Raw genomic sequence first — 21,463 nt, 5'->3', positions numbered from 1 at the left:
GGCATAGCCTAGCGGCGTAAGTCCTCGCCTTGAACGCCGGCAGCTCCACTTCCCATCCAGCTCCCTGCTTGTGGCCTGGGAAAGCAGTCGAGGACGGCCCAATGCATTGGGACCCTGCACCCACGTGGGAGACCCGGAAGAGGTTCCTGGTTCCCGGCATTGGATCGGCGCGCGCTGGCCATTGCGGCTCACTTGGGGAGTGAATCATCGGACGGAAGATCTTCCTCTCTGTCTCTCCTCCTCTCTGTATATCTGACTCTGTAATAAAATAAATAAATCTTTAAAAAAAAATTAGGACCAATGATCACCAGCTGCCCAGAAGTTAGTAAATTATGTTTCTGAAATCTCTTGATGTCAATCCCGCATGAAGAGCAAGCAGAGCCACCCTACATGTACCACTCACAACAGAAACCCTTGTTACAAAAAAAAAAAAAATATTTAAAAGACAAGCACCCTCGGGGCTACCACTCTCACTGGACAGCACGAAAACCAGGACAGGGGCAGGGGTGGCTAGACAGAAAGGCACCTGCCAATAGGTGTATGGGCTGGATAGTAGGTTGGTTGGGTTGAACTAGGCTTCAAAGTCCATTGACATGTGCGAGAGCTAAATGGGATGTGGGACAGACTAGACAAGCCTGAGGTACATATTGGCAAGCATGGGAACCAGGGTAGGGGGCAGAACTGGTGGGGGTTATGGGGAGTTGCCCCAACTAGGCTGCAGCTCCAACTGGTTTGCATGAGAACCCAGTATGAAGTGGGTAGGCTTGAGCTGGACTACAACACCCATTGGTTCACGAGGAAGAAAGGGCTGGAAACAGAACAGACCCCGCAATCGCAATGATCAGCATGTGCATAAGCTGATGGTGTGATGGACAGTGTTGGACTCTGTACTAGCAAACTCATGTAAGAATCAGGTTTGGGATCATCTCAGATGAAGTTTCTTTGGAGATCCCTCCAACTGAACTGCTGATCTTAGAACTCCAACCATGAAGAGACTGCCAGCCAGTGGACTCTGAATAGGTTTCATTGTGATTGGAACTGAGAGACTGGCAGCAATCCAGAACTGATGAACTATTAAAACTGTTTGAGCAGGGCCCTCGGAGAGTGCCTCCTGTTGGGGATCTGGGATGGGTGGGAGGCTGGGTGGGGCTTTTCCCTTTGTTTCTCTCCTGACCCCAGATACAGGGAAAAAAGGATAATATTAGTGTGGAAACAATAGTATTACCCACTTTCACCCTGTAGCCCTTGACCCTCTGTACCCTAATCAACTAAGTAAGATTATTAAAAAAATAATTTAAAAAAAGACAAGCAAATAGACAGCAACAACAGTTTACCAACCCTGTCCATTTACTCTGCATTTTTGATTGCAGTCCCAGAGATAAGAATTCAAATGCACATGCTCCTCTGTGATGAAAAACATCTGACTCGTTTTTTAAAATAAAAAAAGGCTGGAATGGTGCAGGTGTTTGGCATTCGTGGTTAAGATGCCTGCTGATCCGTCGGAGAACCTGGTTGTGTAATCCAGTGCGGGGTCCTAATGCCAGCTTCCTTCCACGGAACACAGCAGAAGGCAGTGGCCATGGCTCGAGGAAATTGGTTCCCGCCACCTGCACGGACCACCTGGATTGAGTCCCTGCTCCCTGCCCTCTGCTTCTTGTTTCCAATCTCCATCAAGTCTTGTCTGTTGAGGTATTTGGGGAGTGAACCAGCGGATAGGAGCTAGCTCTGTCTCTGCTTTTCAAATACATTTTTTTTTAAGCTGGATTAGTTCATCTTTCACTCTGCTTGGTTGCATGGTTTCCTTTAAGCATTGTCTGTGGAATCAGAAAGACCCTGGTTTGATGTCTGCTTTCATTGGACTTGTACATGAAGCGTCTTTCCTCACAGCTCGGTGTAAGGTGGAAGACAGGGATGCCCCAGGAACAGGTTGTGAGGGTTAAGCTTACAAGTGAAATGATGTGAGCTTGTGTGAGCACTTGACAGAGTTTCTGGCACCTTAAGCCTGAGTTTGTTACTGTCATGTCACCATGAATGTTACCCTAGGACCAGGAGGACCAGGAGGCAGAAAACGGAAACAGAAATGAACATGGCTATACACCCAAAGGGCAAGTGGAATGGACAGAGCGCAACACGCATCATGAAAGAATCTTTCTTTTGTCATTTGAGACATTATCAGGAAGCACTTTCTTTAGACTTGCTGAAGGAAGCACAGAAAACAATATTTTTTTAGATCTACCGCTGACAAGTAAGAGACAAAGGGAGCCCGTAAAGAAATGAACTTAAATGACTTAGAACATTTTCACAATGCCAAGTAAATCTCTATGAATGACCACGGCAATATTGACGAATGATACAGTCTGCAGACATTCGCAATCTATGGCCACTAACTTGGAGGTTTTGTCTCCCCCAGATTTCACAGCAGGTTAGGGGAAAATTTTTACACCCAAAATGACCAGGGCTTAATGAATGAGAGGGAGCGGTGAGTAACCCGATTCAAGCATTCATTACTATAGCCTTCCAAGTGCTCACAGGAGCTCTGTACTAGGATGAACAAAACCCTCAGGACCCAGCCCTGCCTGGAAAAATCCTCCCACCAACATAGAATTGTTATACTCGGGAGACGTTAGCCCCAAAAGGTGTGTAACAGACAGCCAGGCACAACACGAGGCACAGTTACGACCAATTAGCTGCTTTACCAATAGAAACAGAAAATTAAGCACTAAGTCTTCACCTTGCCTCCCCGGCGGCATCGTAGGACACAAAGGAGGGTGTGTGACATCAGTAGCCTTGGTAACCGGAATGTATGAGCGGGCATTGACCCACAGAGGCCAGAATACACACAGGACCAGACGTCAGAAGTGTGCCAGCTTGGAGGTCAGCTGGGTATGGCCTGGCATCAAACCACAGGAGAGAAACAAGCCAACTGCGTCTGGAAAAGGGAGTGCCACTCCCATGGTCACCAAACCCCCACACTTCAAGAGAAGTGAAACGATGTAGTGATGGGAGTTCAGGTGTCTCTCTTTCTTTTGTTCTCTCTCTCTCTCTTTTAATTCTTCAGGACTCTCACTGTACCCTCATCCCAAGGGATCGAAACAAATATGCATTTTTGGAGCTGTTATATCTGCCTCATCGCTGTTCAAATTATCATCATTGCCACAATGCTGTATAACATGCAGTTATTCTGGCCTCAGGGTGACGCTCAGGAGGAAGAGCGGACCCAAGTCGAGCTCATTGTCTCCCTAGAGGAAGAGCGGACCCAAGTCGAGCTCATTGTCTCCCTAGACGAAGCCTGCAAGGCAGCCCTGGAGGGGAGGATCGTCCCGGAGTGGCCAAATACCTTGTCCACCAGTTTTGGATTAGATTCCTGCCCTTACTACGTCATGGAAAACCACTACATCACAGCTCCCCTGTCTCCAGAAGAAGCTGCGTTCCCCCTGGCTTATGCCATGGCCATCGGCGAAGACTTTGAAACGTTTGAACGGCTCTTCCGAGCCATTTACATGCCCCAAAACGTCTACTGTGTCCACATAGACAAGGCGGCCCCCCTGCTGTTTAAAATGGCTGTTATTGAATTGCTCAGCTGCTTCTCCAACACCTTTCTGTCTTCACAATCAGAGTACGTTATTCACGGGGGCATCTCCAGGCTCCAGGCAGTGCTGGCCTGCATGAAAGACCTCTTAGGGTCGCAAGTGCAGTGGCGATATGTCATCAACACCTGTGGCCACGATTTCCCCTTAAAAACCAACCGCGAGATAGTCCGGTATTTGAAAACCCTGAAGGGGCAGAACGTGACCCCGCGGATGCTGCCTGTGCGGAAGTTGGCCACGAGGGTCAGGTATGTCCACAGGCCGCACAGAACGAGTTCCCACGCTTTCCTGCGGCAAAGACGCTTGAGGAAGAGCCCGCCCCCCAAAGAACTGCAGATCCACTTCGGTTCAATGTATGTCGCCCTGACAAGGAAGTTCGTTCATTTTGCTCTTTTTGACAAAAGAGCCACTGAGTTGCTCTCCTGGTCCCAAGACACCTACGGCCCCGATGAACACTTCTGGATTACGCTGAATAAGATCCCCGGTGAGTGCGGCTTCCTGTCATGTTTCTTTTTGGCCTGCCAACTTTTATGTTTTCAGTCAAAGCACTGTGGGAGTATGGGTTTAAGCCCGCATGTTATGAAAAGCCGTCTTACAAGGAAGAACTGTGGGCTTGGGCCCAGCCTCTGTCCACCGGCAGTACAAATGAACAGAAGTATCATGGTCTTTTAGCTGTTTCTCCTGCGGGTGAGGCTATGGTGGTGCAGTCGATTAAGCCACCGTTTACAACGCCCATATTCCACCTCAGATGGTCCGGTTCAAGTCGCTGCTGCTCTGCTTCCCATTCAGCTCCCTTCTAATGATCCTGGGAAGATGATCCAGGTACTTGGGTCCCTGTCAACCAAGTTGAGACCCAGATATCAAGCATGAAAGTACCATGTATCCCCAGAAAATCCCCTGGGCTCTAGCTAAAGTCTGTCTTGTCCCTGGTGATTATTCAGTTTCTGCCCAAAGAGTTACATCCACCACTCCGGCTACACTTATATTCTCTGTTGGCTAAGTAGCAGAAGCCAGTCTCACCTCTGAATTTGATGGATCCTTTACTGTGCCCCCTGGTTAGAGCATGCCCTGGAAGCTAAGATCCTCAGATCAAGAGAGTTCACATTTGTGATGAAAAGCAGCAAAAACTCTGCGGGGGGGGGGGGTTATTCTATTTTTTTAAAATGTGAGGGTCTAGCATTATGGCACAGAGGTTAAGCCACCATCCGCAATGCCACATCCTAAATGGGCACCGATTCAGGCCCCAGCAGCTCCATTCCCAATGCAGCTCCCTTACAATGCACCTGGGATGGCAGTCCTTGGTCACAGCACAGCATGGGCTTCCAGGCTCCTGGGAGTATCAGTCATCCAACCCTCGCTCTTGTGGTCATTCATAATGGGAACCAGTGAATGGAAGATCAATTCGTTCTTTCCTTCTCTCTCTCTCACTGTAACTCTGACTTTTTTTTAAATTATTAATTACATTGCATTATGTGACACAGTTTCATAGGCTCTGGGATTCCCCCAACCCCTCTCCCTCCCCACCCCCCATGGTGGATTCCTTCACCTTGTTGCAGTATTACAAATCAAATTCAGTTGAGAGTCTTCCATTGCAAGCGTGTACCAAGCAAAGAGTCCAGCATCTCATTGTCCAGATACATTCAACGGTTTCTTGGGGAGACCATCTCTGGTCTGAAGGTAGAGCTGCCAGGATATCATCCTGGTCAATAAAAATCCCCAACATAACATCAACGACCATTTACAACAATTTACCATTTACAATTGTCATAGTATTGAAACTCTGCCTTTTAAGTAAATAATTTTTTTTTAAAAAGTTCTTTCTTTTTTTTTACAAATTTATTTTTATTTGAAAGGGGTTTTTTTGTTGTTTGTTTGTTTGTTTGTTTGTTTTTACAGAGAGAAGAGGTAGAAATCCATGTGTTGGTTCACTCTGCAGATGGCTGCACTGGCAGGAGCTGAGCTGATCTGAAGGTGGGAGCCTGGAGCTTCTTCCTGCTCTCCCACATGGATGCAGGGACCAAGGACTTAAGCCACCCTTTGGATGCTTTCCTGGGCCAACATCAGAGAGCTGGATTAGAAGTGGAGCAGCCAGGGCTAGAACCCAGGGCCCACGTGAGATGCTGGCACCGTACAGGGAGGCTCAGCATGCTACACCATGCCAGCCCTGAAGCTCTTTGATAAAAGTGGAGAGAGTTGAAACTCTGAACCACAGAGTGCATAGAGGAGCTTCTGAGCAGAGTTAAGTAGCAGCACATAATGGGAAGAGGCCAACTGGAGACGCTCCTTTCTGAAAGCCTCTGAAAGTGCCAGTAAACTAGATTTCTCCAAGGGGTGGAAGGTGGAAATTCCCGGATGCACAAAACCAATCTGCCCCACTTTCCGACACCAGTTCAGATGAGCGCACTTGAGGCAGTTGCAACAACGTGTACCTGCTTTGTTCACACACACACACAGACAGCAAAGCTAAATAAGAAATCTTGCAGATAAAGTGATTTTAAAACCACCTACTAAAAATCTCTAGCAAAATTCCATTTATTTGAGAATCAGAGGGACAGAGAGTTGCTGTTCACTGGTTCACTCCCCGAATGTCTGTCACTAGCTGGGACAAATCTAGGAGCCAAGAATCCAACCCATGTCACCCTCCTGATTGACAAGATCCCAGCTACTTGAGCCATCACCTACTGCCCCCTAGGTTTTGCAGTGGCAGGAAGCTGGGGTTAGATGCTGGACGGTGGGCATGGAACCCAGGCACTGGCGTGCAGAACACGGGCACAGTCATGGCTAGGCCAGGTGTTTATCCTCAGGTGTTTTATTCATAAGGGGGAATCTCAGAAGCACCCTGTTAAGCCTGTAACGGGGGCTAGTGCTGCGGCCCAGAGGAGTAAGCTGCTGTGTGCGTGATGGCAGCATCCCATGGTGGAGTGCTGCTTGGAATTCTGGGTGCTCCACTTCCGCTCCAACCCCTTGATGATGCAGCTGGGAAAGCAGCAGAAGACACATGGCCCACGTGCCTGGGCTGCTGTGGCCCCATGCAGCTCTGGACTCCTGGCTTCAGCCTGGTCCAAGCAGGGCTGTTGTTGACATCAGAGAGTAAAGTGGTGAAGGAAAGATCACATGTCTCTTCCTTTCCCTGTCACTCTGTCAAATAAATAAGTAAATCTTAAATATACATGTGCATGACGTCTATAAAAGATGCCTGGGGCCTAGCGCAGTAGCCTGGTGGCTAAAGTCCTTGCCTTGCACTCACGGAGATTCCATATGGGTGCCAGTTTGTATCCCAGCTGCTTTGCTTCCCATCCAGCTCCCTGCTTGTGGCCTGGAAAGGCGGTCGAGGATGACCCAAAGCCTTGGGAGTCTGTGCCTGCGTGGGAGACTCAGAAGACACTCCTGTGTTCCTGGCTTCAGATCAGCTCAGCTCCAGCCATTGTGACCACTTGGGGAGTGAACCAATGGATGGAAGATCTTTCTCTCTGTCTCTCCTTTACTCTGTAAATCTGACTTTTCAATAAAAATAAATATTTTTTTTAAAAAAAGATGCCTATCATCAGTCTTACATTCAAAATTGTAAAGGAAGTGTAGACATCTCAGTCATCAAAGGGAAAAGAAAAGTCTAAGTAATGGGAAAGAAATCTTTTCTGTCCAAAGTAGAAATGTTGGCAGGAAGGGAAGACACAGTACGTTAACTCCAAGTCTGCCTCTGCTGTGAAGACAAAGTTTCTTCCAGTTCCTGAGCTCCAAGCAGTGCCAAGAGCAAGCGGAAATCTTTCTCTGCTGGCTGTTTTTTTTCATATTCCATTTAACTCTTTTATTTTTAAACACAATGAACATTTGAAGGAAAGGACACCACACTCCTACTCAGTGAAGACATGTACATTTTACGTGGTTATTTTTATAGCCTTTGCACCATGGATTCCTAGGGAGTCAATCCCAGTGTTGGATAAGGCAGGCTTCTCTGGGCAGAGCAGGCTGGCACAGCACCACCCTTCTCTCTGGCTTCTCTGGCTCCCCTAGGTTTTGTTCATGGGTTTCTGCGTGCCAGCTCTGCTCTTAGCGTGCGTAACGTGCTCAAACATCCAGTCCTTGTGTTTACAACAGCAGCAGCAAGCTGGGTTAGGCTGCGACGCTTCAGAGTTGCCATGGGAATGTTTTTTTTTTTAGTTTTTTTTATACATTTTATTATTATTATTATTATTTTTTTTAAGATTTATTCATTTTACTACAGCCAGATATACAGAGAGGAGGAGAGACAGAGAGGAAGATCTTCCGTCCGATGATTCACTCCCCAAGTGAGCCGCAACGGGCCGGTGCACGCCGATCCGATGCCTGGAACCTGGAACCTCTTCCAGGTCTCCCACGCAGGTGCAGGGTCCCAATGCACTGGGCCGTCCTCTCCTGCTTTCCCAGGCCACAGCAGGGAGCTGGATGGGAAGTGGAGCTGCCGGGATTAGAACCGGCGTCCATATGGGATCCCGGGGTTTTCAAGGCGAGGACTTTAGCCGCTAGGCCACGCCGCCGGGCCCTATTCTTATTATTTTATAGTACAGTTTCATATTCCCGTATCCCCTCCCCAGTTCCCTCCCCCCCAGTTCCTCTATATCATTACTAACATATAGTTCTTCATACTCAGTCATATATCCATCATTGCGGGCCTGGACAATGGCAGAGTCCAGAATCCTATTGTCAAGATATAGTAAACAGTTTCAGTGTAAGTCCATCTTTGTCTGGAAGCAGAAATGCATACCACACTACTTCCTCACATCTGAATGTTAGTCTCCGTTTCACAGCTACTCTGTACATCCCCTTAAATGAAAAGTCATGTTTCAAAATCAACAATAGAAAGAAAAGAGGAAATTTACAATGCCGTGAAGTTAAATGACATGTTACTAGATATGACAGTCTCCATTACACAACTACTGTACATCCCCTTAAATGAAGAGCCATAAAACAAAATCAACATCTGGGAGAAAAAAGAAAGGAATGTTAATGGACATTCTGTTTTGAAAGTACCCATTTCTTTACATTTCTATAAAATCACCTTTTTAGCAGATTCACATGCTTTGGGGGGCCCAAGAAGCAAATCCACATTCCCTAAGAGGCCTAAGGAGTGTCAGTTGAGTACCTCTCTTCTTTCTTTTCACACTGGTCATTTAGGCCAGTTCCCGGAAGATGGCAATTCTAAACCACCCCCCCAAAAGCCATTTATCTCTTTCGTAGATGAATATTTGATGCAGTTGAGTGCATTCTTGAGTAATTATTTAAGGTGGTGAAAGTCATTTGAGTTCTGGTGTTTGTCTTCAACTCTTGAAAGATAGATTCATTTATAGATAATACTGAATTTAAAAGTTTTCCTTAGAAATTTCATCACTTTTGAAAAGATGCACTATTTTCATTTGAAAGGTAAATTTGACAGAGACAAGGAGGGACCTAGACAGGCCTGCTGTCTGCTGGTTCATTCTCCAAATGGCTGCAAGGGCCAGAGCTCAGTTGATTCCATACCAGGAGCCAGGAGCTTCTTCCATGTCTACCACATGGGTGCAAGGGCCGAAAACTGAAGCCATCCTTGGCTGCTTTCCCAGGCCATAGCAGGGAGCTGAACTGGAAGTGGAGCAATGAGGCCGTGAACCAGTGCCCACATTAGATATTGGTGCTAATACAGAGAGGCTTAGCGTGCCATGACACCACACTGGCCCCAGAAATGTGATCTTTTTGATATTTGTTTATTTGAATGGCAGACAGAGAAAGAGACAGTGAGGTTTTTCATCCACTGGTTCTCTCTCCAAATGGCTCCATTTCCAACCAGCTCCCTGTGAGTGTTCCTGTGACAGCAGTGTGTGACTCAAGTCCTTGGGCACCTGTTACCCCTGTGGGAAGCCCAGATGAAGTGGTAAGTTCCTGACTTTTGGAACTAGCAGATGAAAGATTCTCAAATACACAATTACAATTTTTTGAAAAAAGAAATTCAGTTTATATGCTTCAGTCCTTATTATAAATTTTTGATCAAATTAAAATGCTGATATTTAAAAATTTTAAATCTTAAACTGGTAGGTATTACTCTTGTAGTTTCTTTTTAAACAATATGTGAAGATATTACATAGCTTCATTCTTCCTTGTCTCAATTCCTCTGTGGATATTAACTTCCCAACCTGTGTTATGTCTTTTAAAGCCATTTCTTATCTGTTTCCTTCTGACACATTCCTATGTTAATTGGATGTATTCAGTTATACACAGTAACCTTGCTTGATTCTCTCTTATCAGTTGTATTTGCTTTTGGATCACCTTGGATTATCTTGGTATACAATAGTGCTGTCAACATAGGTTGAGTTTGTTGCTTAAAGCTGAACTTCATATCACTTAGAAAAGAGAGAAGGAAGAAAAAATATCTAGGTAACCAGGTGAAGGTCAGTTTCTTTTATAAGGAAAATGTGTATCAAAATATCAAATAGGAAACCTTAGGCCTATATCACTGTTACTTATCAACCCATGAATAAAACTATTTCTACTTTTTAAAGATTTTTTTTTTTATAGGAAAGGCAGATATACAGAGAGGAGGAGAGACAGAGAGGAAGATCTTTCATCTGCTGATTCAACTCCCCAGGTGACCACATGGCTGCAGCTGAGCTGATCCAGAGCCAGGAGCCCAGAGCCTCTTCCAGGTCTCCCGCACAGGTTCAGGATTCCAAAGCTTTGGGCCGTCCTCAACTGCTTTCCCAGGCCACAGGCAGGGAGCTGGATGGGAAGTGGGGCTGCTGGGATTAGAACCAGCACCTGTATGGGATGCTGGCGTGTGCACGGCTAGGAGTTTAGCCTCAAGGCTACCCTGCAGGTTCCCCACCACCATCTATTTTTTTTTTTTTAAGAAAGAAATTCAGGGAAGTAATTTATCTGTTTGAATCCTCGCTGCAGATCCTAAATCACACAAAAATGCTAATGCTGTGAGCTGTCCATACCAGCAGCTTGTTCTCCGGAGACTCAGCTAGCCACAGCTGAACAATATTTGCAAAAGGGGCTAACGCCATGGCACAGTAGGTAAAGCTGCTGCCCGAGGTGCTGGCCTCCCACAAGTCACGGCTGCTGTACTTCCGATCGGGCTTCCTGCTGATGAGCTTGGCAAAGTAGCCAAAAACAGCCCCAGTCCTTGGGCCCATGCAGCCACTTGAGGGACCGGGAGGAAGCTCCTGGCTCCCAGCTTAGGACCCGGCTTTGGCCCTTGTGGGCTTCTGGGCAGTGAATCGGCAGATTAAAGTTCTCTGTTATTCCTGTCTCTGTTCATCTGCCTTTCAAATAAAAATAAACAAGTTTTTAAAAAATAAAAACTTAGATCTTGGGCCTGGCTCTGTGGGGCAGCAGATTAAGCTGGCACTTTGAATACAGGCATCCCAAATGGGCACTGGTTCAAGTCCTACCTGATCCACTTCAGTTCTAGCTGCCCGCTGATGCACTTGGGAGAGCAGTGGAAGATGAGCCACGTGCTGGGGCCACATACGCGGGAGACTGGATGGAGTTCCTGACTCCTAGCTGTTGCCTCTTCCAGCCCTGACTGCTGTGACCATTTGGGGAGTAACCAGCATATGGAGACCTCTTTGTCTCTCTCTCTCTCCCAACCTTTCTATCTCTCTGTATCTCTCCCTTTCATGTGAATAGCTCGCTTTCTTTTAAAGATTTATTTATTTATTATTGGAAAGGCAGATATACAGAGAGGAGGAGAGACAGAGAGGAAGATCTTCCGTCCGGTGGTTCATCTTCCCAAGTGGCTACAACGGCCAGAGCTGAGCTGATCTGGAGCCAGTAGCCAGGAGCTTCTTCTGGGTCTCCCACGCGGGCGCAGAGTCCCAATGCTTTGGGCCGTCCTCAACTGCTTTCCCAGGCCACTAGCAGGGAGATGGATGGGAAGTAGGGCCGTTGGGGTTAGAACCAGCGCCCATATGGGATCCCGGTGCATGCAAAGCAAGGACTCTAACCACTACACTGTCATGCTGGGCCCTCATATGAATAGCTCTTTTTAAAAAAAATGTGCAAAATTAACCTTTAAAAATTTGAAACTTTAGTGTATAAAACTTCAAAATCTCATTGAATACAGAATGAAAAGACCCTCAGCTGGGGGCAACTGCCTGGGTTCCTTTGTACCTAGGCAATGTTACAATGCTGGGAGACAAGCAGCCAATGGCTGGTGGGCATTCTGGTCCTGGTTAATACCAAATTTATGTTAACTTTATAAAAAGTGCCAGCATGGTTGCTTGTTCTTTTTTGGAGAAGGCTGGGAATGCCGCTGGGACATGCCACCCTGGCCCCCAAGTCGGGGGTAGAAGGAACACTGCAGATTGCCCAGGTAAAGGGTCTGGCGGCTTATTGGATTGGGAGTGGCTGAGGGCATGATTGACAGGGGAGGAATGACTTCTGGGGTGTCCCACAGACTGGGCCAAGCACCTGCAGATGGGCGAGGGGGCTGAGATGGAGTGGTCTAAAACGGGCGGAGGGGGGGAGGAATCAGAAGGCATGTCTGGGTCAGGCCAAGCACCCGCCCATGTGGGAGACATGGGCAGGTTAAAGAGCATCCCCGCGGCCTGCTAGTGCTCACAGAAGCTGGAGGTCATGGCTGGCTGGGTCAGGCCGCAGCGAGCGCAAAGGAGCCGATCTGGGAGATTTCTGTAGGGGACTTGGGGCTCACTTCTTTGGGATTGCAGCACCTGCCAGCTTACGCGAACAGCTGGAGATAATGACAGGCTGAACATAGTTGGACCACAGAACTCACCTGGCTGAGCATGCTAAACCACAGAATTCACCCAACACTTGTGGGAGCCAGAGCTTGGAACAGGCTGGTGGGGGAACTTGGAGAACTCTATTATGTCTCAGCATGCATTGGCCTGCACAAGGAGCCAGGACAGAGTGTGGGCTGTGCCCAGCTAGGCTAAGCTACAACACCCACCAGCAAGAGCTGAGGCTGCAGGTGGGCCATGCCAGGCTGGGTTGGAGCACCCATCAGCACATGCAGGACCTGGGGCTGGGAGTGGGCCTGGCAGGGGAACTCTGGGGACTCCTCTGCTAAGCTGAAGCTCCCACTGGTGAGAGTGATGTGAGAGTCAGGGCTGTGGGCTGACTAGGCTGGGCAAGGCTATAGCATCCATTAGCACGGATGTGGACTGGGTCTGGGGGCAGGCCAAACTGGGCTAGGTTCCAGCATGCTGTAGTTCTTGTGAGAATGAGTGTGGGACAGGCCAGGCTACGCTACGGTACCTGCTGGGTCACATGAAACCCAGGTCTAGGGGAGCACCAGACTAGGCTCCCACAGTGAGAGCCAGAATGGGTGTGGATCAGTTAGGCTAGGTCATAGTATCAGCTGGTGAGTGCCAAGGGCCAGTCTTGTTAGTCTAGGCGGCAGCACCCAATAACACATACAAGATCCATCGCTGGGAGTGGGCCTGCAGGGGAACTTGGGGAACTCCTCTGCTAGGCACAACTTCCACTAGTGAGCTCAAGAGCCGGACTGGGTGCAACCCAAACTGGACTGGGCTGCAGTATCCATGGGCATATGTGTGAGCCAGGTCGGGAGGTAGGGCGGGCTGGACCAGTCCACAGCACACATTATCATGAATGAGAATCAGGACACGGCGCAGGCCAGGCCGTGTAGGACTGCAGCACCTGCCAGTTCACATGATGGCTGGCTCTGTGAGTAGACCAGGCTGTGCTAGGCTGCTGCACCTGCTGGCAAGAGTTGAGCTGGGCTGAGGCTGCGGAACCTGCTACTGAATGCCAAGACTTGGGAGCAGGCCATCTTAGACACGGCTGTAGCGCCAGCTGGTATGTGCATGACGCAGAGCAGGGAGAGAGTCTAGTAGGCAGTTTCTAGGACTTTCCTGCTGCACAGCTGCTTCCCGAGGTGAGTGTGAGAAGGTGCCGGGCTAGGCTGCTGTACCTGTGGCAGTCAAAACAGCCAGAATGCGTGTGGGCCAGCCAGGGTAGGATGCAGCCGGCAAGTGTCAGAACTGGGTACGGGTCAGGTAAGGCTTGACTACAATACCTTCTGGTAGGCACAAGATCTGGGGCTGGGAATAGGCCTGGCATGGGACCTGTGGGCACTCCCCTGTGTCTATCACTGGTGAGCCCAAGAACCAGTACGGGTGGGCCAGGTTGGACAAGGCAGTAGCACCTGTCACGTGACAGTCAGGTCTAAGGCAATGGTGGACTGAGCCAAGCCGTTGTACCCATGGGTGTGCATGAGAGCTGGATGGGATATGGGTGATTTGGGATCACCCCAACTAGGCCATGACCCGGTCTAGTATGTGTGAGGTATGGGGCTGAAACTGACAATGCACCTGTACGTGCATTGGCTGGTGCAAATGACAGACCCCACCTGACCCTACACTGGCTGGGGCACAAGAGTCAGGTTGGAGGTCACCCCATGCGAGGTGTCTTGGGGACTCACCAACTAAACTGCTGGACTCAGACCCTGGCCACAATGAAAAATGATAGGATATGATGGCCTACCTTGGAGTGCATATACGGGGACTAGGCCTCCTCAGTTGCTGATGTCTATACTGTGGACAGCATGCCCAGATGCATACAAGGATCATGTATATACACTTGATTAGATCTATTTATATTAATTTTATACTTATTTATATGCAAATATGTATTTATATATGTAATTCATTTATTTTTATTGGGAAGTCAGATATACAGAGAGGAGGAGAGTCAGAGAGGAAGATCTTCCACCCACTGATTCAATCCCTAAGCAGCTGCAATGACCGGAGCTGATCTGATCTGAAGCCAGGAGCCAGGAGCTTCTTCTGGGTCTCCCATGCGGGTCAGGGTCCCAAGGCTTTGAGCCATCTTTGACTGCTTTCCCTGGCCACAGGCAGGGGCTGGATGGGAAGTGGGGCTGCCAGGATATGAACTGGCACCCATATGGGATCCTGGTGTGTGCAAGGTGAGGACTTTAGCCACTAGGCTATTGCACTGGGCCCAATATATTTTGTAAAGATTTATTTCTTTTTATTGGAATGTCAGATTTACAGAGAGAAGGAGAGACAGAAAGATTTTCCGTCTACTGATTCACTTCCCAAGTGGCCACAACTGCCAGAGCTGAACTGATTTTATTTTATTTTTTTATTACAAAGTCAGATATACTGAGAGGAGGAGAGATAGAGAGGAAATGGAGCTGCCGGGATTAGAACCAGCGGCCATATGGGATCAAGGCGAGGACCTTAGCCCCTAGGCCACGCTGACGAGCCCCAAGCTGAACTGACTTAAAGTCAAGAGCCAAGAGCTTCTTCTGGGTCTCCCATGCAGGTGCAAGGCCCCACGCCTTCTGGCTCCTGGAGTCAGATTGGCTCAGCTCTGGCCATTGCAGGCATTGGGAACATGAACCAGCTGATGAAAGAGCTTGCTCTCTCTCTCCTCTGTAAATCTGCCTTAAAAACAAGCAAACAGAACACAGAAACAAGAAAGATTTATTTTAAAGGCAGAGCGGCCAGGGCAGGGCTGGGTCAGGAGGCCGGAGCTCCATCTGGGTCTCCCGTGTGAGGGTAGAATTGTGCTTTGTCTACCGCCTCGCAGGTGCACTGCAGGATGCTCCATCAGAACCTCTGACTACCAAAGGTGGCTGGTCTGGGAACTGCAATCTTGAGAGGGGATGTGGAGTCATGCTACAACACAATGCCACCGTGAAAGAGAGTCCATGGGGGGGGGGGGCGAGCAGCTAAGGCAGCTCGCGATTCCTAGGTCCTGGCGCGGGCAGCGTGCAAGTCCAGGGACTTATCTCCGTGCCTCGTCTCTTTCTCTCCATGAATTCTGCAGATGCCCCAGGATCCATGGCCCAGGAAGTCCCAGCTGCAAGCCTGAGAGCTGTGAAGTGGATGTTCCAGGAAGAGACTCATAAAGGTTGCCATGGTAATATTGTTTTGCAAGTTGTATTTACTTTTGTTTGAGAGGCAGATTTACAGAGAGAGAAAGGGAAAGGGACAGAGGGACGAGAGAGAGAGACAGAGAGAGAGAATCATGCATCTGCTGGTTTACTCCCAAATGGCTGAAATGGCTGGAGCTGCCTCAGTCAAAAGCCAAGAGCCAGGAGCTTCCCCCAGGTCTCCCACATGCATGCAGGTGCCCAAGGACTTGAGCCATCCTCTGCTGCCTTCCCAGGCCATTAGCAGGGAGCTGGATTAGAAGTGGAGTTGCCAGGACTTGAACCAGTGCCTGTATGGAATGCCAGCACTACAATTGGTGGCTTCACCTGCTACACCGTGGTGCTGCCCCTTCATTTCTCATTCCCCTCTCCCTTTGTCGGGATGATATTTTCGCCATGGGAATGAACACAGGGCATGAGATGGTATTTCCTTCTTGTGGATTTTTTTAAAAAGATTTGTTTTTATTGGAAAGGCAGACCAGATTTACAGAGAGAGGGAAGACAGAGAGGAAGACCTTTCATCCGTTGCTTCACTCCGTATGTGACCACAACAGCCAGAGCTGAGCCGATCCAAAACCAGGAGCCAGGAGCTTCTTCTGGGTCTCCCACATGGGTGCAGGGTCCCAAGGCTTTGGGCCATCCTCCACTGCTTTCCCAGGCCGCTAGGAGAAAGCTGTGTGGGAAATGGAGCAGCTGGGACATGAACCAGTGCCACAGGGAATGTCAGCGCTTGCAGATGAAAGGTTAGCCAATGGAGCCATCGTGCTGCCCCCGCCCCCCAGTCCTCTTTGAACGTCACAGGTGACCTTGCCATAACACTGCTGACAACTCCACATTAGCCTCTAGCAGAGCAGTGAGAATGGAAATTGTCTTTAGTTAAATGATCCAAGTTGGTTTTTGTATAAATGTGAGTAAAACATCCTTCTGACAAAGAGTCCCACTCCAGCCCTGTGCCTCCAGATCCTGTACCCCTGAATCACTCCCCACTGGCACAGCTGGCTCCACGAATCCTTTGTCTCTCACCCTGCTCCCTCCTTCCCCAAGGCAGCTTGGCAACTGAAGCAGCAAAAGAGATGAAAATAGAAACAGAAGAGGGAGAAACTTTCTGATCAGGCTTCCCCAGCATGGTCTCTGGGTGCGCTGGGGAAGGCAGGGAAGCCATGAAGTGAGAAGGGCTTGGCTTCTGGGGGTTGTAGCTGGGGGAGGGACTGTAAGTCGAGGAGGAGACCCCCTCGGGGAGAAGTGTGAATCCTCAACTCTCCACGTAGTGCTGTGTTCTGTATAAGATGACAGAAGTCACCAATGGCCGGAAGCAAAGTCCCTTGTGGCCTGCACAGGCCATTCGGACTCGCCCTGGGTGGCTACACAGACAAGCAGGTGGATCCAACGTAGTTGTTGTTTGAGGCAATTAAAAAAGTGACTACCTCACACACGGATTTATCCCTCTCTTGGCCTCCTAACTCCCACAGTCCCAGGTTCTAGAGTCTGTAGTGTTTCTTTTCGTACTTTAAGCAGCTCTCCTTAGCTTGTGAGCCTCTCAACGAGTTACCAGATATCTGACTCATCTTGCAAGGCTGCCCTATTGCGGTTGCATTTGTTTATCAAATGAAGCCGTGCTTTAAGAGAATATCTAGTTTCTCAGCTTGAAAAACTTTCGTTCTCCCACCAAACTCTGTTTGACTCACCTTGTTGCTGTTGCTAATAAATAATCTTTTCCTGGAAAATTGAAGCCACATCACTTACACAGTGAGCATTCATGCTTTGAGAGTTCAAATACCGAGAAGATCTAAAGGGGCTTTTTTGTCAAGGATGTCAGATGTGTTGGGTTTTGCTTATTGTTTTCCTTTGTTTTCCTTGATGTCTTCTCTTTCCTGCAGGCCATTATTGGCAGGGTATGTGTGTCTACGGACCTGGGGACCTCAAGTGGCTGTACGAGTCGCCCAGCATGTTTGCTAACAAGCTGCAGCTGGAGGCGTACCCGCTTACAGTGGAATGCCTGGAACTACGGATTCGAGAACGAATGCTCAATCAGAGTGAGGTCCCAGTGCAGCTAGACTGGTACCTGCTGCCAAAGTAAGAGCTGCTTTGGGAAGACCGGTACAAACACTCAACAATAAAAGACCCCAGTGACTCTTACTCTGGAGTATGCACTCCTAAAGGTCACCTAGGACACACTGTGGAACCGTGAACAGCCTGTGAACTCTCAGTACGCATGTCAGGTCACTGGAAGAGAAATGACATGCTTTGAACTCTGTTCTTTGGAAGGCTGAGCTGCCAAGTGACAAGAGCAGATCTTTCATCAGTGATTGCCACAGCAGCCAGGACAGACGGGGTCAGGAGCCAGGCATCGCAGGCAGTGGCATAACTCAGTGTGTCCCCAAAATCTACTTGATAAATGACTTTAGAATAAAGTTCAATTTGCTGTAATTGGCGCTTTCAATCCACAGTGACTGCTTCGTAGGACTGCCTTATGACCCATTCAGAGGTGTGCACACGTACCTGTTGTGCAGCAGCTCAATACAGGAGTGTCCCTCCAGTGAGGAGTCCGGCTACTTCATAAGTAGGTAAAGACAGAAAGGCACCTTAAAGTCCGAAAGTCACAAAGGGATGGAATGCTAAGAACCTTATCATCCTGTGAGAAAGATTAAACCAAACACCTGAAAAATATTTTTTTAAGATATGGTTTTTAAAGATTTATTTATTTTTATTGCAAACTCAGATATACAGAGAGGAGGAGAGATAGACAAGAAGATCTTCCATCCAATGATTCACTCCCCAAGTGACCGCAATGGCCAGAGCTGCACCAATGCAAAGCCAGGAGCCAAGAACTTTCCTCCAGGTCTCCCACGCGGGTGCAGGGTCCCAAGGCTTTGGGCCATGCTCAACTGCTTTCCCAGGCCACAAGCGGGGAGCTGGATGGGAAGTGGGGCTGCCAGGATTAGAATCTGCGCCCATATGGGATGCTGGAGCATTCAAGGCGAGGACTTTAGCTGCTAGGCCACCATGCTAGGCCCAAGATCTATTTATTTTTATTGGAAAGTCAGATTTACAGAGGAGAGACAGACAGATCTTCCATTCGCTGATTCACTCCCTAAGTGGCTACAATGGCTGGAGCTGAGCTGATCTGAAGCCAGGAGCCAGGATCTTCTTCTGGGTTTCCCAGGCAACTCAAGGTCCCATGGTTTTGGGCCATCCTCCACTGCTTTCCCAGGCCACAGGCAGGGAGCTGGACGGGAAGTGGAGCAGCCAGTATACGAACCACCCATATGAGATTGCAGTGCAAGAAAGGCAAGGACCTTAGCCACCAGTCTACTATGCCGGGCCCAAACACTTGAAATCTTGAGAAATCTCTGGAAATAAGTCTGGCTTTGTGGTCCCCAGAGTAGAAAGAAACAGAGGAGCTGGCTTCTGGGCTGGTAAAGATCTGGCCTTGCGCATGACCAACCGGCACCTTGAGAGGTGACAGCAGTGATGGCTTAGAGTGCTTGGGGCTCAAGCCCAGCATCCTTTCTTGTAATAATCATGAGGTGGACATCACCCCAATCTGCACCGGCAGATGAATGAATGCACGCAGTGTGGCAGATGTGGTCAAGGCAAGACGAATGAGCCTGAAAAATGATGGGAGCTGACACACAATCTAACACAGATGAACCTCCACCATGTGGTGCTAAGTGAAACAAGCTACTCACAGAAAGGTAAATGGTACAATGTTCTGTGTCTATGGAACGCTTACTCAAACTTACTGCGGCCGGGGGAATGAGAATGGGGTGTTCCCATGTGAAGGGGACAGAGTCCCAGGCTGAGTAGACAAAGAGTTGGGGAGATGGGATGGTGACAGAAGATGCATGGTCACGTGAAGGCACAGCAAGGCACACAACCGCACACTCGGTGACAGGATGACCAGTTTCATGTTATTTTACCAACACAAGAAATGTAAGCGATAAAGTTGCTTCAAAAGCGTGCTTCTCCAAGCCCGGTATGGGTAGCCACAGCAGGGGGCAGGGTGAGCCTACGACACCCTACCTGGGCTGGAGCTCCTCTGTAGCAAGCAGCTGCTTTCACCATCTTGGAGCGGGACCCAAGCCCTTGGGCAGCCTTCTGCTACTTTCCCAGGCACATCAGCAGGGAACGGGACCAGAAGTGGAGCATCTCGGACTTGAACTGGTGCTCATATGGGATGCTGGCATTGCAGACAACAGCTTAACGCATGATGATACAATGTCTCACGCACACACACCCCTACTCTGTCTCTAAACCTGATCCCCTCTCAGGATTCCTGCTAGGCCAGGATGGGTGCTGCTGAGATGCCAGCTATAATCCAGGCAGGACTAGAAGTTTATCATCAATGGATCCCAAAACACCCTGATTGTCAGTATGCACTACAGCACACTGCCTAAAGGACACAGTGGATTCATTCTCGGCACCTGTTGTTCTTATTTTTAAATGATTTATTCATGTATTTGAAAGAGTTACACACAGAGAGAAATCTTCCATCTGCTGATTCACTCCACAATGCCTGGTTCTGGGCCAAGTCGAAGCCAGGTACCTGGAACTTCGCCTGGATCTCCCACGTAGGTACAGGGGCTCAAACACTTGGGTCATGCTCTACTGCTTTCCCAGGTACACCAGCAGGGAGCTGGATTGGAAGTGCAGCAGTAGTCCTCAAACTCAGGACTCAAATGGGATGTCGGTGCTATAGGGTTATGGTTAGGGTTTAACCGGCTACACCCCAGCATCTCCTCGATCTTTTTAACCGTAACAGCTTAATCCTCCCAGCCTCCTCTCCAACGGTTACTCAGTCATAAGCAAGTGTCTGTTAACTACTGGTTCACACAATCCTAAATTCACCTCCGAAGAAGTGGGATTGAATCCTATTTGCTCAATGGTTTTTGTCATTCTTTTTCTTTCTAACATTTATTTATTTTTGATTGGAAAGGCAGATATACAGAGGAGGAGAAACAGAGAGGAAGATCTTCCCTCTGATGGTTCACTCCCCAAGCGGCTGCAATGGCTGGAGATGAACCAATCTGAAGCCAGAATCCAGGAGCCTCTTCCGGGTCTCCCACACTGGTATAGGGCCCCAAGACCTTGGGCCGTCCTCGCCTGCTTTCCCAGGCCACAGGCAGGGAGCTGGATGGGAAGTGGGACCGCTGGGACTAGAACCAGCACCCATATGGGATCCCAGCGCGTTCAAGGCGAGGACTTTAACCACCACGCTATCGCGCCAGGCCCAGTTTTTGTCATTCTTAATGCACTAAAATTGATCACCAGAAATACATTTTTCTGGGCATCAGTCATCAATTATGATGAATACAAGGTTGCTTTTGCATTTAAAAATATGCAGTTATATATGTACATATCTGAAAGGCAAAGTGACAAAGACACACAGAGAAAGAGTCTTCTATCTGCTGGTTCACTCCCCAAGTGCCCGCAACAGTTGGGTCTATGCCAGGCCATAGCCAAGAACCTAGAAGTCCACCTGGGCCTGTCCCACGGGGAGCAGGAACCCAGGCAGTCAGGCTACCATCCGCTCCTGCCTGGTGCGTTTGCAGGAAGTTGGATTAGAAGCAAAGGCAGAATTTTTTTTTAAATATGTATAATGTTTTTCTATTTTATTTTGAATTTTATGGTACAATTCTATAGGGTTTGGGATTTCCCTACCCTTCTTTTTTTTATTTTTGAATTTTATGGTGCAGTTTCATAGGGACTAGGATTTTTCTCCTCCCCTAAATTCCCACCCCTCCGCTGATTTGCCCCATATTATAACAATAGTATAGTTCTTCATAAGCAGTCATAATTCCATCAGCCTGTTATTTAAGTGTGCCCCGACGTTGCTGGGACAGACAATGTCAGACAGTCCAGCATCCCATTGTCTAGATATGTCCAAAAGTTCCACTGGGAGCCCATCTTTGATTTGGAAGTAGGGATGCATATTGCATTGTATCTTCACATCTGAATATGGTGGTCTCTATGACTC

At 48.5% G+C, this 21,463-nt stretch overlaps 1 protein-coding gene and 1 non-coding gene across 2 annotated transcripts; one reads left to right on the top strand and one right to left on the bottom strand.

Annotated features, from left to right (window-relative positions):
• Nucleotides 1–284: 284 nt before the first annotated feature.
• On the bottom strand, nucleotides 285–419 carry LOC131482050 (U11 spliceosomal RNA). Its single transcript, XR_009246733.1, has one exon. It is a non-coding gene; the product is annotated as a U11 spliceosomal RNA (small nuclear RNA).
• A 2,739-nt stretch (nucleotides 420–3,158) lies between these two features.
• On the top strand, nucleotides 3,159–17,622 carry LOC101533291 (N-acetyllactosaminide beta-1,6-N-acetylglucosaminyl-transferase). The gene is made up of 3 exons (XM_012930182.3): nucleotides 3,159–4,071; nucleotides 15,381–15,473; nucleotides 17,364–17,622. The coding sequence occupies exons 1-3, from the start codon at nucleotides 3,159–3,161 to the stop codon at nucleotides 17,561–17,563; spliced, it is 1,206 nt and encodes a 401-aa protein (XP_012785636.2). The 3' UTR covers nucleotides 17,564–17,622.
• Nucleotides 17,623–21,463: the final 3,841 nt, after the last annotated feature.

The sequence above is a fragment of the Ochotona princeps genome, chromosome 1 (assembly GCF_030435755.1).
Source record: "Ochotona princeps isolate mOchPri1 chromosome 1, mOchPri1.hap1, whole genome shotgun sequence".
In the NCBI taxonomy this organism is placed as follows: Eukaryota; Metazoa; Chordata; class Mammalia; order Lagomorpha; family Ochotonidae; genus Ochotona; species Ochotona princeps.
Note: the sequence above shows the minus strand (reverse complement) of the source record. Positions and strands in the feature narration are given on the sequence as shown.